Below are 19,989 nucleotides of genomic sequence, written 5' to 3' on the forward strand. Positions count from 1 at the left end.
GAAAATGTACGTTCATATTGTCAACAGCTTCATAGGTAACGGACCAATATCTTTCCCCAAGAATTTCCAGAGACATGTTTAGGGGTGAAATAATGTAAAATTTCCTTTCTAATGATACTAAGTAAAAAGAATCCCAGCTTTCAGTACAAAGCTGCTTGAAATCAATGACTACTTCTGCTGTCTAACAAGCATAGTTGAATAATACTGGTTTTCAACTGTGAGAAAAGTTTCTTCTTAGGTAAGTCAAGAACATTTTAGTGAACCTAAGTTAACACAGACATGGGCATGTTTCATCAATTCTTTACTGTAACCATCATCATTTTTATGATAGGCACATTTTTTTTCCCCTGAGAGATAAACCATAGAACTATTAAAGGACTGGGTTTGAAACTTGTACACTGGGGTAATATACTGAGAAAATCAAGAAGTGTCAGTTCTTAACTACCTATATTTAAAAAATATTTAGCTCTAATATACAGCACCTGATCCCTTTCTTCAACATGTTGATGAGCTCATGGAAAGGGACATAAATTTCTTTCTAAAACATTAGTAAAGCTGACCAATGACAACATACTCTCCTGGCAGAGGCTTTAGTTTTAACTCCCTGGTATCTGTGCCCATTTGAATCAAGAAAAAAAGACCTTCTTGGATTCACATCTGGAATGCAATCTCAGATATCTGTGGGAAAGGGGGAAAAAATCAAGGCAGATTTAAGCTAAAGGTCTTTGTCATTCAATGTCTTTAGCATTTTATCTTCAGAGAATTCTTAGATAACTTCATATTTTCCTCATCATACAAATGTTAGATTTAACTCTGCTGGGCCCACAGACAGCCTGGAAATTTGAATTAATTTAATTATACTCTCCTCTCTCATGTTAATTAGTAGTAAATACCCTATGGAACAGAAATGTAGCTCTATATACTCTCATATTGGTTTCTGTGCTTTTATTAACTGAAAATGTTTATTTGAAAAAAAAAGTCTTAGAAGTATTTACAATGCAATTTTTGCTACCTGCTACTCTAATTCTCATGAAAATTCCAATTATGTGGGCAGGCAGGGGCCAAAATTATGGCTAAACCCAATTTCAGTACTATGAGTACTATTAGAACAGACCTGCCAGTCTGATTTCCGGAGTTTTAAAACATACCTAGAATAGTTTTAAGTTCTTCATCTTAAACAGAAACTAATAAGAAGTTGCTTGACCAATCACATCAGTTAGCATTCATGAAACTGTAAGTCTGATCACATATGCAAAATATATTTACTTGTAAGAATAAAGTGCTTTTCTCAGTGACATTTTCTTTCCAATGCAGTATATTTTGATACAAATAGTAGTAAGGGATAAATGAAATTTGGCCCTTTGCTATGGAGACTAGTTTACTTGCCCTTGAATGATAGAAAAGAGAAAACCTGCTCTTGAGAGAGAGACCTAGGTTCAATTGCGACCTCAACACTTTAATAGCAAGGTGGGGCTTAAGTTACTAAATTACTTAATTTCCCTGAACCTCATTTTCCTTATTTATAAAAGGAGGCTAGTAACAGTTAGATGACAGAGAGTGTAAGAATGAAATAAGGTAAACATAAAGTCCCCAGCACAGTTCCTGACACAGAGTAGCCCTTATAATCACATCAGTTCTTGCCCCTTCTTTCTCAGATTCCATACAAAGAAGCTCAATATTCAAAATGTGCTTCTAAACTTGAGTTTTGAAACTTGGATTTCTGTGCTGTCTCTAATAAGATTAAAGTAACCCCCCGATATAATGAAAAGAACATCACATCTGTACTTGGTGCAATTTTTATACCTGGAACACTCTGAAGCATCTTCAGTTCAAGGCCTAGAAAATGGAGGCTGATCAGATCAGAGGAAGGCCGAAACTCCAGAATCCTCAAGGTGAAGAAAACGGGAATCCTCTCCTCCCAAAACTTTCCTTCCTTTACCTCTAAGACTTTCTACCTTTCTGCATAAAGGACACAATTTAGTCATATCAATGAGAAAACTGAATGTAGGCCAAGTTCTTTATAAATAAGGAACCTCAGAAACCTATTATTCCTTGCTATTTTTTAAATTTCAAAACACAGATAATATTCAAACGATTTTAAGTCCCCTATTTTTCATAAACATATATTGATATCTTACAGTATGGTACATAATACACCTACCCCAAAGCTACCTTTGATACAGAACATTAACCCTTTCTCTTTTCAAACAGTGGGAAAAACAGGGTTAACATTTTTGGCTTTTCTTTTCTGCACATAGATGCCTAAGCCTCTTACATTTCCAGCAATGCAGTACGGCCATATAATCTTAAATAACAAAATATGAAGAGGTTCCTCTCTGATTAATCCACTTTTTTCCTGGAGTCTGTAAAGTCTTATTATTAAATTAGCCCAACCATCCTTAAATATATGGGATCATCTTGAAAATCTAAAAATAAAAGCCAAAAAAAGGGAAAGCATTTTGTTTAAGACCAGTATTACTCAGGATTTCTCGTTCTCTCATAGTACCTATAATAGGATATTAAAAATGAAATCAATGTGAACTTTTTAGCATTTCAAAATATTAATCTGTCCTATCATCTTAAACTGATAAAATGGAATTAAAGAGTGAACTTAAATCTAACCTGTTTGCTGTGAGAAATTTACAAAAATTCCATAACTCGAGAGGAAGTATATTTTCACTTAGAGGCCAACAATATTAATTTAATGTGCTAGTTTTTACTAGAAAGCATTGAAGGGTAGACATTTCCCAAAATATACTAAGATGAGGTATTTACATAGTCTTTGCATAATGTAATTACATACTGCATGATTTTCTTATTGAAGACTTAGAATAATAATAATAATAATAATAATAATAATAATAATAATAAACAACTAGATGTGGTAAAAATAAAATACATACAAGAAAACACATATAAGGCCCTATGATACACAGGACTAAGACAATATACCAACTCAATGCATTTTTCAAGAACATAAAAGTCACCTTTGACCTATATCAGGCACAGGCTATCAATTTTCAGGCTACACTTCTCTACCATACCAGCCATGTCATCTACCGTAAGCCTGGAAATACTTAATACGATCAAAGCTGTCTCCCCCCACCCCCCCCACCAATGTAGAACAAAGAGAAATGCTGTAATAGAGTGATCTATGCTCTCAAAAGAATAAAATCTAAACTCAATTTGAGTTATAGTCTCTCTGCTTCAGGGATCCTATACAATTAATTTTTCTAAACTCTCACACACACACACCATTCTCAAGCAGACTATTTTACTTAGAATTGGACATAAAAGAAAAATATTTTCACATTTGAAAGACAGTTGGCAAGGAAAATATATAGAGATCAAGTAATTTCACTTATATTACCCATCTAAATCTACCTCTCACATTCTCCAAACCCCTGTTTATATGAGCAGCGTGAACACTTACTTTTTAATGAGTTAAGAGTATTTTGCCTTGATTATCATCTATTAGGAAAGCTTACCCCAAAGTTAAGAACCAAATGCTAACGAAGTCCAAAGAGGCCTCACCGAAGCAGTCAGCAAACGAGAGTGCTTTCATTAGTTTTCACATACACTGGTTAAAGCCAAATGCTACTTTAAAACATTTCCAAGTGATAAAAAAGGAAGGGAGAACAGATCTATTTTATATCTATTTTAGGAAAATGTGATTAGTTTTTTTTATAACTTCAAACATTAACATTAAAAATGTCTCCACTCCTGACAAAAAAATTCACTAAAGTAACGTATGTATTTAGTAAGACACCTGAGGGAGAATATGGTTTTGGAAAGACTGAGGTGGAAAACACTGAATTCCTGACAAAATCCAAGACTGTTATTCACTAGTATAACATTTTTATGTTTATCAACTATTTTACAAAAAGATAACACCCACAGAATCTTCCAGAGAAGTTCACTTTCTTTTTAGAATATATAAATCCTCTGATTTAAAGATACTTTGCAGAAACACACTAAATAATTAATACTAAGTAATTAAAGAATAGAAAAGTTTTGATTAGCAACACAGAAAGATATTATTTTAAAATTTCTAACCATGTGCTATACATTCACCAGAAATACATTCTTTGGAAAATGTATAAATGCATTCTTTGAAAAATAGTGATTTATTTTATGAATCTGTACAGGGTCAAAATTCTAGTTTGATTGGAAACAGATGGTATTCTAGTAAAGTCAGGCTTTGGACCTGAAACTCCAAACAGGAAATACGGCCCTCACTAGCTGACTGCTTCCCTAATCATTCCCAGAGCTTCATACTTGTTATTTTTATGAATATCCAAGATGACTTTCATCTTTCCCTTCTATCTACAAAGCATCAAGTAATCTTGTCTCTTTTTATGTGTTATGTGTTGTGTGTGTATTTTACAGATACATTGTATGTTTACGACGTAAGAAAACATTAAAACAAATGTACTTTCAAGTTCATTGCTAGTAAAGACATCGGGCATTAAAAATATCCCACAAATTCCAGTTTATTTTCTATATGATTTTTAAAATAGAAGCCAAAAACTATTGAGTAACTGTGTCAAAGACCACTTTCTTAACACTTCTTACAAATAAATACACAATCTAAACATATTGCAAAAAACGATAAAACAAACCTCACAGGTTTTAGTAAAAAGCAATTAATCTACACTGCTTTCCCTTAAACAAGCCCGTTAGAAGCTATACGAACAAAGAAAAAGACTTACCGTTTTCCCATTGTAGTAATACATCAAAGAATTGCTGCCCATTCCAGGGACAGGATAAGCACAATACATGTTGATTTTGAAAATGTTACTGTTTGCAGCTAATGCACACAGCTTCTCTCCAAGACATACATCCACACAGCCAAACAGAGTTAAGTCTTCAGCACTATGCATCCACACATGGATCCACTCAAAAGGAACTTATGCAAAATAGGGCTGAACCAACTCACCCCACAGAGAGGGAGGGTTTATGCTGTAAGAAACCTCTTTCAATTTCTATCAAGTCACTGCATTGGTGGGGGATACCAATAAGATGCACTTTGGAAAATTTAGAAAATACAAGTCACTTACAAATACTGAATAATGAAAAGTGATACAGCATCCCGAGGATAAATATTCCAAGGAATTATTAATATTCTCATATGTATAACACATACATCTCTTTTAAAGAAAGGCAAACAGAGATCTGCTCATCTATTTTTAGTTTTAATTACATTAGAGTACTTGTAGCAGGGAAATCTAGCTTGCTACACCTCTAGCAACATTACCATCTGGCGTGGTCTAAAGTTGCTTTCAACTTTGATAAACACAGGATCAAGCAATCAGGAATTGGAAACAGTGAATCATGTGTAACAAAAAGGATCTAAACAGTTAAGCCTCCTACAAAGTCACTTCCTGGAGAAAACGGACCAGTCATGTAAGTGCCTCTCAACTAGCTAGAACAAACCATGAGTTTTTTAATAATTATAAAAATCATATGGAAAAAAATTTGAAAGGTACACATTTCATGAAAAAGCTCATTCCAACAATTCAAAAAATTATCTTGAAATTAAATGATCTGTTTGTAAAACAAGAAATATTTATACAGATTTTCAGTTATAAAACTCCTTAAATTCCTTTCACAATACCAATTAAAAGTTTATAATGGATTGCAGTCTCCGGAATATGTATTAAGCAATTCAATAATTAAAAAGAAAAAGCAAGCAAGGTTTTGTTTTTTCTCATACAAAAATATGAAATGCTGGTATGTATAACAGACAAAATGTGCACTGTAGCTAATAAACTAAAAAAGATTTCATAGAAGTCCTTCTGCTAAGTTCATTATTGCTCTTAGTACTTTATATATTCATATTTTTATGTTATTGCTCATATTTCTCAGAAAGGGAAAATAATCAGTGTGGGAATAAATGTCTCACAGATTTAAAAAATTCATTACACTTAGAAGTCAAAAGGTTTTAGATATTTTTGGGCAAATACATGGTTCTCAAACACAAACATATTTTGCTACTGAGATGTTTTTCAGTTTGTTTTTTGGTGTGGATTCTAACCCAGAAAAAAAGAATAGAAACTTCTCTTTGCTCTCACTCCCCTCCCACCCTGCATCAAACCCTCTTTGTACTATCTCCTCTCCCTGTGCCTTGCAGGTTCTCACAGAACTGTGTTAATCAGCGGAGAGCTCACAAGCTGCAAAAAAAGAGGCAAGTCACTTTTTTTAAGGCACATTTTATGAAGCACAACTTCTCTAAAGGAATATTCTAAGAATATTCTATAAGGGATCAAAAAAAAACCTCCCCAATCTTAGGAAACATATTGATCAAAATAGAGTAATAAAACCAAATAAGACAGTAAGGCCAGCTAAGTTTACAATGTTTTAAAAGCTGATGGTATCGGAATAACAATAAAACCTTCCCACACTCTCCAGATATAGAAAAGGCTAAGCAGCAGCTGCAAAAGAACATCACTGTATGGCAGACTATTAAAATGCCAGTCTGCAGAGTGGTTTGTAACTTCCTCCCTCCTGAGAGACCACAAAGACCCATTTCAATCCTTAGAGAACTGTGTAAAAAGCGTTGATTTACAATTAACAATGCCATGCTTTAAAACCATTCAAGTAAATTTTAGTCTTTCATGGACGCAGTCTTTCTGACACAACAGCTACTTCAAAAAAAAAAAAAAAAAAGGAAAATCAACCATCCAAAATAAAACTTCCTTTTTCTCTTAATGATTAAAGATTTTAAAAACTTATTTTTAAATACAAATTTAGAGGAGTGGGGGAAAGTGGGAGCCACAAAGCACTGACAATACTTCAACATTTTCTTCCTACAATCAGTGCTCCAACCTGAGAAAACTTTTATATATTGTTAAAAAAAAAATCCACCTATAGTAGTTAGGCTCATTTCTCTGGGGCTTGCAAGAAAATAAGAGTACTAGGATGTTTATTAAAACAAACAACATAACATAAATCCAACAATGCATTGTGGCTATTTAAACACAATGAAAATTTGAGTATTTCATCATCAGTTATTTATTTTAGAGGCAACTATACAATATTCTGAAAGTAATTAACAAATATTCAAGTTAAAAAAGTTCAGAGGAAAGCCAGACAGTATAATCTTTCACTGTTCCAAAGCATTTTATTAAGGAACTGTGTGAGATTTGCATTAAACCTGAACCCTGAACGTGAAAAATGATAGTTTTAAAGAGCTGAGTAATTAATTAAAAGCTTTTATTTTCTACTTTTCATTCCCCCTCTCAAAAACACAGATACAAAATCCATCGATGTGTATTTAAGATCCCTGCCTCCCAATACCCAACGCAGTCACCTGGTATACATGACTGCTTGAATTGAGAATGGTTGTAGAAACCTGAGAGAGAAGGGGAGGGGGACAGGGTATCTACATACATGTGGCATTAAACACATTCCTCCAAAACAGCAAGTCATTAAGAAAACTGGTCATAATCTAAATAAAATGTTCCCATATTCTACTTGTATGCTATGGTAATGTCTTTAAAGTATATTCCAAAATATCATCTTTTTGAAGTCTGCTCTACCCGAAAGAAACTAAAACTGGTTGACGTAGACGGTAATTTTCTTTATCACAGTTACAAATTATCTTCTATGAGAAAGTCTTTTTTCTCTTTCTCAAAAATATTTTTTGAAAAAAACCTAACTTAATCTATGTAACAGCTGCAGCACGATTTTTTTCTTAAGCAGAATCATATTACAGGAAAAAATGCATATAGATGGATCAAGTGCTGCTCTAGTCAATGCAGTTGTTTAATCTTTGCCTCTTTTTTTTGAAGGAACATGTCAAGGGTTAATCCTGTGACTCAGTCTGACAAAACGAGTCAGCTGGAGACAGGGCCACTTTTTAAACTTGATTTCAGACAAGACGTGCAGTCTGCTCAGGAGCTCTGAACTGTCATGCACTTTTTATCCTGAATTGTTTCCACCCACAATTCTATGTAATCACTTACGAGTTATTCTAAGATTATGTGATCTGACTCTATATTCACACTATGTAGTTCAACAATCTAAAAAATCAACAACTTTTACAGCAAAATGAGCACTACTGTCGCAATGGCAACATGATTAATGAAAATGTCAGAGAACCCAGAAAAAATAGGACTTGGAGCCATACATCTTTTATTAGGCAACTGATGATTCCTGGTTTGAGGATTATTGCATTTCACTGATTTTCAAATATGCTTCCCTGCCTTCATTGGCTCAGCATGTGATGTTTATTGCCATTCCAACATCATCAAGCACAGACCTAAGCTAGATAAGAAAAAGCTGTAATGTGTTTTGTCTAAGCAATCTACTTCTTTACTAAAGATTTAGGAAAAAATGTTTCCAAAAGATCTACTAGGTAGGGACTTTCTGGCAACATCAGTTTAGATTCCAGGCTCTCATTTCCTTCTTATTTTTCTGTTGATTGGGAAATAGATCTTCCTTGGAGAGCTATGCAAAATTTCCTGGGATTACCCATGCAGTATTTTAATCTATTTTATTAGCTTGTCTTTATCCCTGATATTTGGATCACAGTAACTCTCAAATCTGTTTTTTAAACTATCTTTAAGCAAGAATGTTTCAAAAATGACTAAAAATTCTAAAAAGTTTTCAAAAGAAAAATTCAATTTAACTGAATTATACACTGCAAATTAATTAATTAAGGCTAGTGAGTGGTTAATCTTACTGTACATTTTTCTAAAACAAGCAGGCAACACTCCAGTGTCCCAAGACGCCAGAAGATCTGGCTGGAAAAGAAAATCGAAAACCCACTCATAGGATTCCTCATGAAAAGTTTCAACATTTCAACAAGTGAATCAATTCCTGGAAAACAAGACTTTCAGAGTGAAAAACAAAGCCAAACAAAGTTCACATGTGAATAATTCCACAAATGAACTCTATATATTCCTAAAATATGAAACTCTGTAAATAACTAATATATTTTTGATTGCAAGGGAGGTGGGGTGAGGATACATTTAAGAGGATAATAAATAAGATAAGCTACAAGTGGGTAGATATAAAAGCAAAAGGCCCTTCCCTCAGTGCCTCCTCTTCCTTATTTAGCTTGAAAAAGATGGCTGGTGAGTGAATGCTGTCTCCTAAGTGTGTAGTATCTTAGCCTGGCTAACTAAATCAGACACCAAAAAATTCCAGGTTATATATCTGAACATTATATTACAGATTTTTCTAGTGTATGCTGCTTTGTAGTCATTCCTACGAGTTCAAGAAGTTGGTCTACTGTTCTTTTTCTAGTAGCCTCACAAGAGGTTGGAAAATGAAGAGCATCAACAGACACAAATATACACTTGTTAGAGCAGAGTAAAATTCATGCTAAAGTTCACAAATCACATCAACTGTCTCAGACACAGAACATCAGATTTCTTATTGTCTCTTTACAAAGATCTCTATTTGAGTTATAGAAATGCCTAATGATTAACAAAACAGAAAATACCTATCTGTATTAGCCAATGGAAGCAATCAGCTATATAAACTGTATTGAGAGGGCAAAAGAACACTTGAAATTCCCCTTTTGACAACCATATGACTATAATGAGAATGCATAAAAACAGCCATACCTCCTACAGGAGAAAAGCAAATAAATCTCATTCTGAGGTAAATAAATAGTATTCCTCTGACATCAACATGAAGGGAACTGACAGATCATTCAAAGCTTCTAAAAGGCAATCATTAGACACCCCTTCAAATGAGATAGAACAACAATTACTGAGAATATGTAAAATCTGAAGCAAATTGCATGTTTCTTTTGATCATGAACTCACTATGACAAAGCAGTTTTCTTTGAAAAATGAAAGGGGGGGGGCCCTTTCCTAGTAATTCCTGCATCTCTTGGCTGTCCGTTTCTTTCCCCACATGAATTGCAGTTTGTCACTTCTCATTTACCACTTGAAATAACATGGTAAGAGAATCATTAACTATGTTGCAACTTGATAATTTTCCTGCAGATGGCTCTATAATCACAGCACTGCCTAATGGTGTGTGTGCATGGGTTAAAAAAACCAAAAAAACCCAAAAACCAAAACGAGGAGAATACCCAGGTTTTTAAATTCTTTAATAAACCAGCACTTCTGAAGAGCTTTCAAGACTGGGGCAAGGTACTGCACTACTGTCTTACTAGGCAACAAAACAAAACTGGAAGCAAACAAAGCTATTATTTTAAATCATCTGTTAAAGGTAAACAATGGTCTTGGGTCCAGTTAGCTCTCCCTTATGGAAAGTGCCACCCGTTTTTAAATTTCTCATTCTGACCTGTGTAATTTTTTTTCTTCTGAGCTGAAAAGCACCAGATCCTGTCAATTTATGAGAGATGGAACAGCACTAAGATATTCTATTCTATTTTAAGTTTATTTTTCAAGAGACCAGAAGTAACATCTGCATCTGAGCCTGAGCATTTCAAGGATCTGCAACTGGAAACTCTAAATAACTGATACGTTATTTCTGGCCCCCAATCTGTTTTGTTTCAGTAAAAATTCTTGCTAGTGGTAGTAATTTTTAATGCTTCCTATCTCTAATTAATTAAGTACCGAGAATCTTTCAAATCATCCTGCCTCATATTTGTAATGAGCAAGCAACAAAGCAGAGTTCATTTTAGCTATATTCACTGGAAGAAACGATGCAGACCCTGAATTTATGAAAAGACCTATCTTAAAAAGAATGATTTCTTAGTACTGAATTCCAGTGACCACTGTCAACAAAAGCCAAATAATACTTCATTTTGAAAACATATCTGAGGATATAATAAAACAAGGGAGGAGATGGGAGATGTGTCAGTTCAACATAGAATAAAGCAAAACAAAAGTATGACTAACGTTTAGTATGTTTCACTAGTAAAGGCAATACATCACCCCAATAAGTGTCTCTTACTAGACAGTTTGGGAAACACAGACACAAAACTCTGAAAGAAGAAATGTGTGAAGCTACTTGTTCCATGTATCTCTATCAAAAGCACTTACATTACAGCAGAATAATTCTCTCTACCGCTTGTTAATACTCTGCAATGTGAGGTAGGCTGCTCAGGTTCCAGACACTGTGGACTCATACCATATGACGAAAAAGAACACTAGACTAGGAGCAGGAGTCAGGGATTCAGGTTTTTGCTCTGCCTCTTAGGAGGCATAAGAGCTTAGGCGAGGTCACTGAATTTCCCGGAGTCTAAGTTTCCATTTCTAGAAAATGCAGGCATTAAACTAGGTCAAAGATTTCCTAATCATTTCACTACCAATAAAACCTTTTATTATCTACTCCACCCCAAAACACTAAATTCCTATTCTGAAAGATTTGTCTCCCAAACTTTAAAAAATTGAGTTATAATGAATATTCTTCCCTGTCCAAAAAAAAAGCTGTGTCACTTACATTCAGAACTTCTGATTAAAAGGGAACTGAAGCCTTGCCATGATGAGCAAAATAATTCTAGTGAAAGAAATCTGATGTTTGAGATAGCATGGATAATTTATGTCAGTAAATTACACAATTTGTTAGACTTCCTGAAATATTTTACATCTTGTTTTACTATTTTTGAAGACTCAGGCTATGACTCACTGGGATAGATAATACCTAGTGCCTACACCAACCTTAAGTTTTATTTTTATCATATCTGCAAATGGCACAATTAAAAGCCTACAGCTTTACACGAAATGCAAGGGTGATTGGAAAAGAAATCCAAAAACATAATTATAACTTCTCAGTTCTAAGCTAAGAGTCCAAATGCTCTGTACTCTAATTAGCATTTATATACTAGTAAGTGAAGTATCTTCACAAGAGGTTTAGTTATATATTTTTATTGCCTAGTAGTATTTTCATTTAAAACTAACATCTTTTTAAAAAGCTATGAAGTGTCTAGAAAAGAAATAATTTAAAAAAAAGTGAAAAGGGTTGACATTTTACCAGTAGGTCAGATGTCATTTAATTAGCTTGGTAACAATTTTGGTTTCTTAATAATGTGCTGTTTGGTTTATGGTCAGACATTCTATGTTTAATACAGCATCACCAGGAAAAAAAAACAAGATTTTTGGCCATTTCCTTCAAATAAACAGGTAAGCCTCTACAGAGATGGCTTTGTTATAATTTTAGCAAGCAACAAAGAATTAAGGAGTCAATCCTTAAAAGAGCCCATTTTTAACTAGGTAGGCTGTGGCTTCTGCACTTTTCTGTAATAAAGAAGTCAGGTCTGTGATTTGCTTCTTTGTGCCTTTTGGGTGGAGAGTTTAGTAGATCATAAAGGAGACTATTATGTGGATTATGAACAAAGGAGGCTGTAATGAATACACAGATTGGATAGTTTACAGGGTACAAAAGGAGAATAGAGGGTGAAAAGAAGATAGCAATACCACAGTACCTTTACAGGTGTGTGATCTTGAGGAACACTGATTTGCTCTAACATTGGTTATTTCAGACTAAAATGATTGATAAATAAAAAAGATTCAAACTTTTACTACTGTTAAATTGGAATAAAGATCATATGAATATAGAATCACAATTATCAAATGCTAAGAAGCCACATGGAAAACCAAATACAAGTCTTCCTAGCTGTGAGGTATCTGAGAGAAAGACTGTGTCTATGTAAATAGGAAGAATTCCAGTGATCTTTGCCACAGAAAAGACTTCTACTTTTCTCATGAAAAACTGGAGCCTTTTTTTTCCTCCCTGAAAAGCCTTAATAAAGTTGAAGCATGTTAAACATTTTACAATATAAATAGTTAAAATATATGTGCAGTTCTCCTTGAAGGATACGTTAATTTCAGATCACCTAGTATGTTGTTTATACCTTCTCTGAGTCAAATGAGCATGATCCAGGAAGAATTATGGTTGTACTGCTGATCATTTGAGTTTGTTCATTTATTCAACAAATATTCACTGAGCATTTACCATGCACTAAGGTGCTGCAGATAAAGCAATAAACAACATAAATAAAATCCTTACTTTATCTAGATTCTCCTGGGTGAAACAGTAAGAATAAACAAATTATAGTATATAATATGATAATAAGTGTTACAGAGAAAAATACAGCAGGGAAGGAGAGAAGGGAAGGTAGGGCATGTTGCCATGTTATATAGGATGGTCAAAAAGATCCCTAGGTGTAACACAATATGTGATCAAAGAGAAAAGTATGTGAAGAAACTTGCTATAAGGGAACTAAAGGAGGTGTGTTCTGGCAGAGAAGAGTAAATACAAAGGCCCTGAGGCAGGAGCGTGCCTGGTATCTTTAAGGAGTAGTAAAGTGGGCAGCATGGCCAGAGGGATAAATCAGTGGAAGATGAAGTCTAGGAGGTAGCAGCGGACAGTTAAGAATGGTCTTGAAGGCCATTTTAAGGACTTTGGTTTTATAGAGATGCTATTGCAGGATTCTGAGCAGAAGAATCATATCATCTGACTTAAAATTTAAAAGGATCATTCTGTGTTAAAAAAAAAAATGAGTTAAGGCAAACTGACACCAGAGTTGGGAAGATGCTACCTTAATTTAGGAAGAGATAAAAGTGGCTTGGACAATGAAGATAGTAACAGGTGGTAAGAAATGATAAAATTGTTTTTTTCTTTTTGACTTTTAAAGTTTCTTTTTAAAAATACCTTTATTGTGGTATGATTCCTGTACACTAAACTACACATATTTCAGATACACAGTCTGATGAATTTTGATAGATGTATATACACAAATGAAACCACCACCACAACCAAGACAGCTAACAAGAAATGATCAAATTCTTGACAATAATTTCAGCATGAGCAATTTAGTATGGAAAAATAACCATGGTTTTAGTTTTATATCAATGAAACCATAACTTTTTTTCCTTTAGAGAAAGTTTTCCTGTATTACGGTTTCCCATACTCATCTGTCATATGAGGATCATGACCCTATGTTGTTAACTGTGTCAATCCAAATGCACTGTAGAGTATAGCTGAATTACTGGTAATTTACCATTTGGGGGGCAAATTTATTCCTATCATTGTGTATAACTAGGAGTTAACTGCATAACTGAGGGGAAAAATAGGACAAACAGTTCAGTGTCTGATACAAAAAAAGCAAGTTAACATATTTTTGATGATTTGACCAGCCAGAGTAGGAGGAAGTTGAAAAGTACAACTTGGAGCAGGAAGTCATTAACAGATGACAGTCCCTATTATAGATAACATAAAATAACAGCTTCACAGTATTTATTTTTATCCTCTTAATTTAATTTAAAAAGCATTTCCTGGATACACCATCATGTGTCCAGAGGGTTATAATCATGCAACAGAAAAATATTTAAAAGTTAACTTCTTTCCAAAAGTCAAAGTTATCTTTTGACTATAAGCATCTTGAAGACAGGGTACAAGGTCCATGCTTTATTCACACTTGGATCCCTAAAGCCTAAAAGGATACTTAATTTACAAAGGCACTTTATATCCACTAACTTTAACAGAATGGATGCATATTTCTTTCAGTGGAGGTTTACTGAATGGAGCCCACTCTAGTAGCAAAGAATTTCTAATTCTCATTCAAATTACTATTTTTGAAGTTTATAAATGTCTTTGGTGATAATGAGAAAGACACTGATAACTTGATTTCAAGTAATGTCAAGTTTTATAGTTTTAAAAACTGTCAAGCACAAGATGGAAAATTTCAGAAGTTTCATTACTTATTTATTATTTACTACCATCATAAAACTAAAAAACAAAACCCCTAAAAACCATAAATATTTACTTAAATTTATAGAGACTAACATCAAAAAAGTGAATTTTCTAGTCATGGGACTGAAGATTTTTTAAGTTTTGTCTGAAGCTTTAATGTTTAGACAAACACATCATGTTTCAACAGAATCTGTTTCACAATCATACATGGGTTGGAACTGATTCTCAAGCTGGCTAGGAACTACCTTTTTAGCTTTGGTTTCTATGATAAAGCTGGACCAGGATAAAAGATGGTGATTGGGCACATGTATATATAAAATTATAGTAAAGCTGTTTATATCAAGTCAAGTTATTCAAATATTTTAAACTCAATTGTTTCGAATAAACATTTACTAATGTATCTTTACATAGGTTTACTTCTGATTTCATAAACTATCCTGCATATTTATCTAATGTAACATTTAAATCCTAAAAAAATTATGACATCACTTTATATACTGAGGCTCTTCCACTATCCTAGTCAGGTAAAACTTGAGGCAAATAATGGCTGTAAAGTTTCTGTTGATGTGCCCAGGGCCTTAAGGAAATGATGATGGGACTTATGAATATTAGGTGAAGGAACTAAAAAAACAAATAAAAAATAGGTACAGGCCTAAAAAATATTTAATTATATTTATTTTGTTTCTATTTGGGTCTGCTTTCCATAGGAAGTACATTTATGAAGAAGGTAAGAATGTCTCTACTTTAGGCATATACTTATGTTAAGTCTAATGTAGGGGTTGGCGAATTATAGCTGTGGGCCAAGTTTTATTGGAACACAGTCATGCCCATTTATTAATATATCATCTGTGGCTGCTTTAATGCTCCAATAGCGGAGCTCAACAGTTGTGACAGAGATTGTCTGACCCACAAAGTTGAACATATTTAGTACATAATCCTTTACACAAAACGTTTGCTGACCCCTGGACTAGTACATTGAGAAAGAGTAGAGATACAGGTTATAGCAGCAGGTTCTAACAAATTTTCCAAAACATAGTTTCAATTTGGAGTGTCTTAATTTATTCCTTCTTTCCTGTACTTGAAGGACTAATCCTTATGGTATTAGATAAAAAACAAAACAAAAAAACTTCATGGTTTTACTTATGTGGAACAGCCCAACAGTGGGCTTAAAGTTTGAAGGCATTTATAAAGTCAAGTCAACCTCATATCCTTTAAAAATCATACAGATAACACATACATACACACACACACACGGGTCTTATCCTACATGTGGTTTGTGAAGTCACAAAGATCTAAAATGTTAGCAGCTGAGTTCAATAAATCATAAAAGCTGGTTGTGAAATTCAGCCATTTTTTTTCTGCTTTAAGAGAAATAGAGAGGTTGGAAAATGACAAGTATCACTGTGGTTGTACCATCACATCAATACAAACAACTGAATACACAGTACTCACTCACTGGCTATTTTTCCTTCTTTTATTTTTTTTCTTAAAGTTGAAATTAGATCAAAGACAGACTGGCTTGTCACAAAAATGAACATCTTAGAACTATGGATTAAAAGCCCATTATCTACACTGATACAATTCTGATACTGTTCTGAACAGTAGTTACTGTCAGCATAAACAGTGGCTATTTCTTCCTATTAATGTATGAAGAAAATCTTTCATTCAATGACCAAACTGAATATAAGTTTGGAATAGAACCATTCCCTTTATATACTAAGATTTCTCCGCTACACTGACCTATAAGGTCACAGAAAGATTCGTCCACTTTGGAAATTTTATACTGCAGTAGCCTTCAAACAGAGAAGCTTATCCAACAGTCATAAACGAGAAACACTAAGTACCTAGTTGTTATGTAGCCTCTAGGCTTGTCTGCTAGTGGAGCTAAACAAATACCTATTCCAACTCATGTTCAGGAACTAGAATCTTCACCTGACGAAGTTCTGCTGAAGCTGGTGCTGCGTGTGAATACTGCTTATTCCAGAATCACTAGGATTCTCGCTGGTTAAGGGCCTCAGATAATTGTCTATAAACACACTGTTACCCTAGCTTCGTAGTGACTTCCACTGGATACTCCCTTTGAGAGTATTCTACTTTCCGGTCATTGTGCTATTTTTGTGGATAAACTGGAGGTAACAATTCCTCTATAGTTCTAACCCTTGACCTTTTTCTTGTTAGTTCAGATAACCACTAATCTTTTAAGTGGTAATTTTCCAAGCTAGTCATTTCTACCAGCCCCAGAAAGTTGTATTTCTCTTCTCTTTCCTATTAAAAAAATAACTCCTCATTTTAGCCACTCCTGGGATTTAATATTCTGACTTTTCTATTTAATATTCTTACTAATTCTGTTTCATATGTACCTGAAAATGCTAGATCACTGGACATGTGTAGCTGTCTTTGTGGTTTAGGAACACCACTGAATATCTCCAATCATCTCAAGGGGTGCCCCTAAAATATCAAATTTAATACTAAAAATGACCCAAAAATTCATATTAATTAAAAAAAAATCCATTCCTAACAAATAAAATTCCATAAAAGTTTGGGAGAAAGGAAGGCTTACTTTCTAAACTAGAGTCAATTACCAATCCAAAGGTTACAGAGAATTCTGTACCTGTCTGCAGCAAAGCAGGAAAAAGTGGTGTCTAAGCTGCTTTGATTCGTCTCAGAAACTATAACAAAGTTCCTTATGAGGGAAGAGTTAGAAAAAAATTTTTTTGATGGCTGGGGAGGTAAAATACACTTTGAGAGTCTAACGCAAAAACTCTCCAAAAATTAGAGCAAAGAAATTATCCGATAATTTATTACAGCTTTTGAGAGAAAATACATACACAGACAGAGGACAAAGGATGGCATGACATTTGATTAAGAAACAAATAGATTGTGTCATCAGCTCATGTATGGGACTGCAAACTAGTTGTGTTCACAATGGGTAAGACATGCCATTGTGATGCAGAGGATGATGATGTTCAAAAGATATTTTCAAATGCTATTATTGAACAAGATCACAACTTTAGGAATTTGGGTCTAAAGGCATTCTGAAATTTGCCTAGATATTTACTTTCTGGTGATAAAAATCTTCAGAGTGTCTCACTTTTTACTTAAGGATCCTGCATCATATTAAAAAAAAAAAAAGGGATCTATGCTTGGAAATACTAACATCAAGTTAAGAAATAAATAGAGAACAACGAAACTTCTCTCCATCTGAGAAATGCTTCAGAGGGCCATAAAGATGTTTAACCAATGATAAAATAAAGGGAAAAAAGAGACTCATGATAGTTTAGGAAACAAAAATAAATTAGTATGAGTGGTAGGCAACAAATTTCCCCTCCTTTCAGGTTCTTTTTCTGAAAATGAATGCTTTCTAAACAATAATAGCAGCTATAATTTACTACTTACTCACTATGTATCAGGCACATACATTACAAATACAAGTAAATACTTTTTTCTTTCACCGTAGTATTTATCCCTCCTTAAGTTTTCAAACTCTTTCTTGATTATCAACAAAATCTGGTAGAAATGAAATGCTAAAATTCCTTTAAATTTCAGGCTGTAGTGGTAGGAACTAGAAAAAATAAAGGAATGTTTACTGAGTGTCCATTATACACCAGGCACATGTTAGGCACATAATACCCTTGTACTAACATCTGAGATAAGCATTACTATTTATCTCCTTTTATAAATAAAAACTTGGTATTTAGAGAACTTAAAAGCAATTTCTCTAAGGTTACAAAGCAGAAAGCAGCTGAGGCCAGATAAAACCCATCTGCTTGACTAGGAAGTCTACGCTTTTCTACATCATCCTTTCAGATGGTGGTAGGTTGACTAATAAATTTGATCAAGAAAAATATAACAGACAGAATAAACTATTTTAAACTTAACATACTAAATGAGATATTTTATGAGTAAACCAAGATACATAGTATGTTTTAACATTCAAAATAAAAAGAAAATGGTCTTTGATATCAAATTAGGTTGTAATCTTGGCTGTATGTACAATCTTGGGCAAGTTACTTAATATCTCTGAGTCTCAATTTTCTCATTTGTAAGAGTGTATTAGTTATCTTACATGTTTATGTGGCAAAGATGAAAGATTATGATGATACAGATAATAGCACAGATCCACACACATGTAAGATACAGAGTAACATTGAGGTTGTAAAGGATGCTAACAAATATATTGTGCAAATGTTTTGATTTTTCCCACAAATTACTAAGAAAAAAACACAATTGCCCCCAATCCCAACCCAGTGCTTCAAAGTTTCCTTAAATGTTTTATCTTAATAAAAACCTGATATAGATTAAAAAAAAAAGCAGCTGATGTACACACAAAGAACAAAGACTACAGTTGGCAGTTAGAGAAGGAAAGGGAAGATTCAGAAACCCTAAAAAGGAAACCACCTCACAAAGCCAAAGTACACCCATGCCTTCAGAAAGACTCCCAGATAACCTTAACAGCTACAAACGCCTCCTATTATCCAGTGCCCAGGATACTTAAGGCTTTTAGCCAGGGTAGACCACTATGATAGTTTATCCCTTTCATATCTGAGCTGGCGTTACGTGATCCTCAGTCACCTCTGGAATGGGAGAGTGGGACTGCTACAGGAAAGGATAAAGGCGGTATCTGGTGTAGAACTCAGTAGTGCTGTACTTCTGAATGTGGTCTGAGAATGTCTATTTTTTTCATATGTCTATGCTTTTTACCTGTATGAACTACTACTAATCTTCCCAGACACAGCTTAAATGTTAACTCCCGAGGCCATTAGTACTTCTCAACGCAGGGCTGATTCTACCTACTGTATTCCAGAGTACTTGGCATACACCTTTATTTGCCTCACTGAAATATATATAATTAATTCATTGGACGCATGTTTCTCACACTAGACAGTAGGTTCACCGCAGGCAATGATGGTGTGTATATATATTTGAATTCAATGTCCAGTCATCATTCTATCTTTGTTGCTACAGAAGTTCACTTTGTTCACTATTTTAACCTGTCTAGAGAAATAACTGGAAAACTTGACGTGCTTAAGAAGACTATTTCTTCATCAGTAGGAAGAAAACTATATCCATTATACCTTTCAGTTATGTATTGAACATATTCATTTTAAAACCCTAAGAATCTAGCATTTGAGACCTGAAAGGAACTTCAGACTTCCCAGTCCAAACTTCCTAAGGGCTGACTGACAAGTCCACAGCCAACACCAATCAATAACTAAAACAGCAGATTTGAGAAGATCATTCTCTTGATCTTACTGACCATACTGCTTCAGTAATGTCAATACACCCTTATCAGACCTTCATCCACAGACAGAAGTTACTATTCACTTGTTCTACAGAGAAGAACAGAGGAGCTAAGGTTTGTACTTA

At 34.1% G+C, this 19,989-nt stretch overlaps 1 protein-coding gene across 10 annotated transcripts in view; it reads right to left on the bottom strand.

The window, feature by feature from the left end:
- TCF12 (transcription factor 12) overlaps positions 1-19,989 on the bottom strand; it is a 326,023-nt gene that overhangs the window by 51,242 nt on the left and 254,792 nt on the right. The window contains exons 1-2 of one of the 10 annotated variants that reach the window (XM_072962355.1): positions 4,713-4,836; positions 1,804-1,959 (exon numbers count right to left, since the gene is read on the bottom strand). The exons of 6 other annotated variants lie outside the window; for them this stretch is intronic. Coding sequence is in view for 3 of the 4 variants with exons in the window: in XM_015245003.3 (XP_015100489.2) it covers positions 4,713-4,883 (171 nt within the window). In the remaining variant the exon portion in view is untranslated. Of the gene's footprint in view, positions 1-1,803; positions 1,960-4,712; positions 4,892-19,989 lie in introns of those variants that run through there. 3 more of the 10 variants (XM_015245003.3, XM_031672743.2, XM_006210963.4) reach the window with 3 other exon arrangements.

This window comes from Vicugna pacos, chromosome 6 (genome assembly GCF_048564905.1).
Source record: "Vicugna pacos chromosome 6, VicPac4, whole genome shotgun sequence".
NCBI classification, from domain to species: domain Eukaryota; kingdom Metazoa; phylum Chordata; class Mammalia; order Artiodactyla; family Camelidae; genus Vicugna; species Vicugna pacos.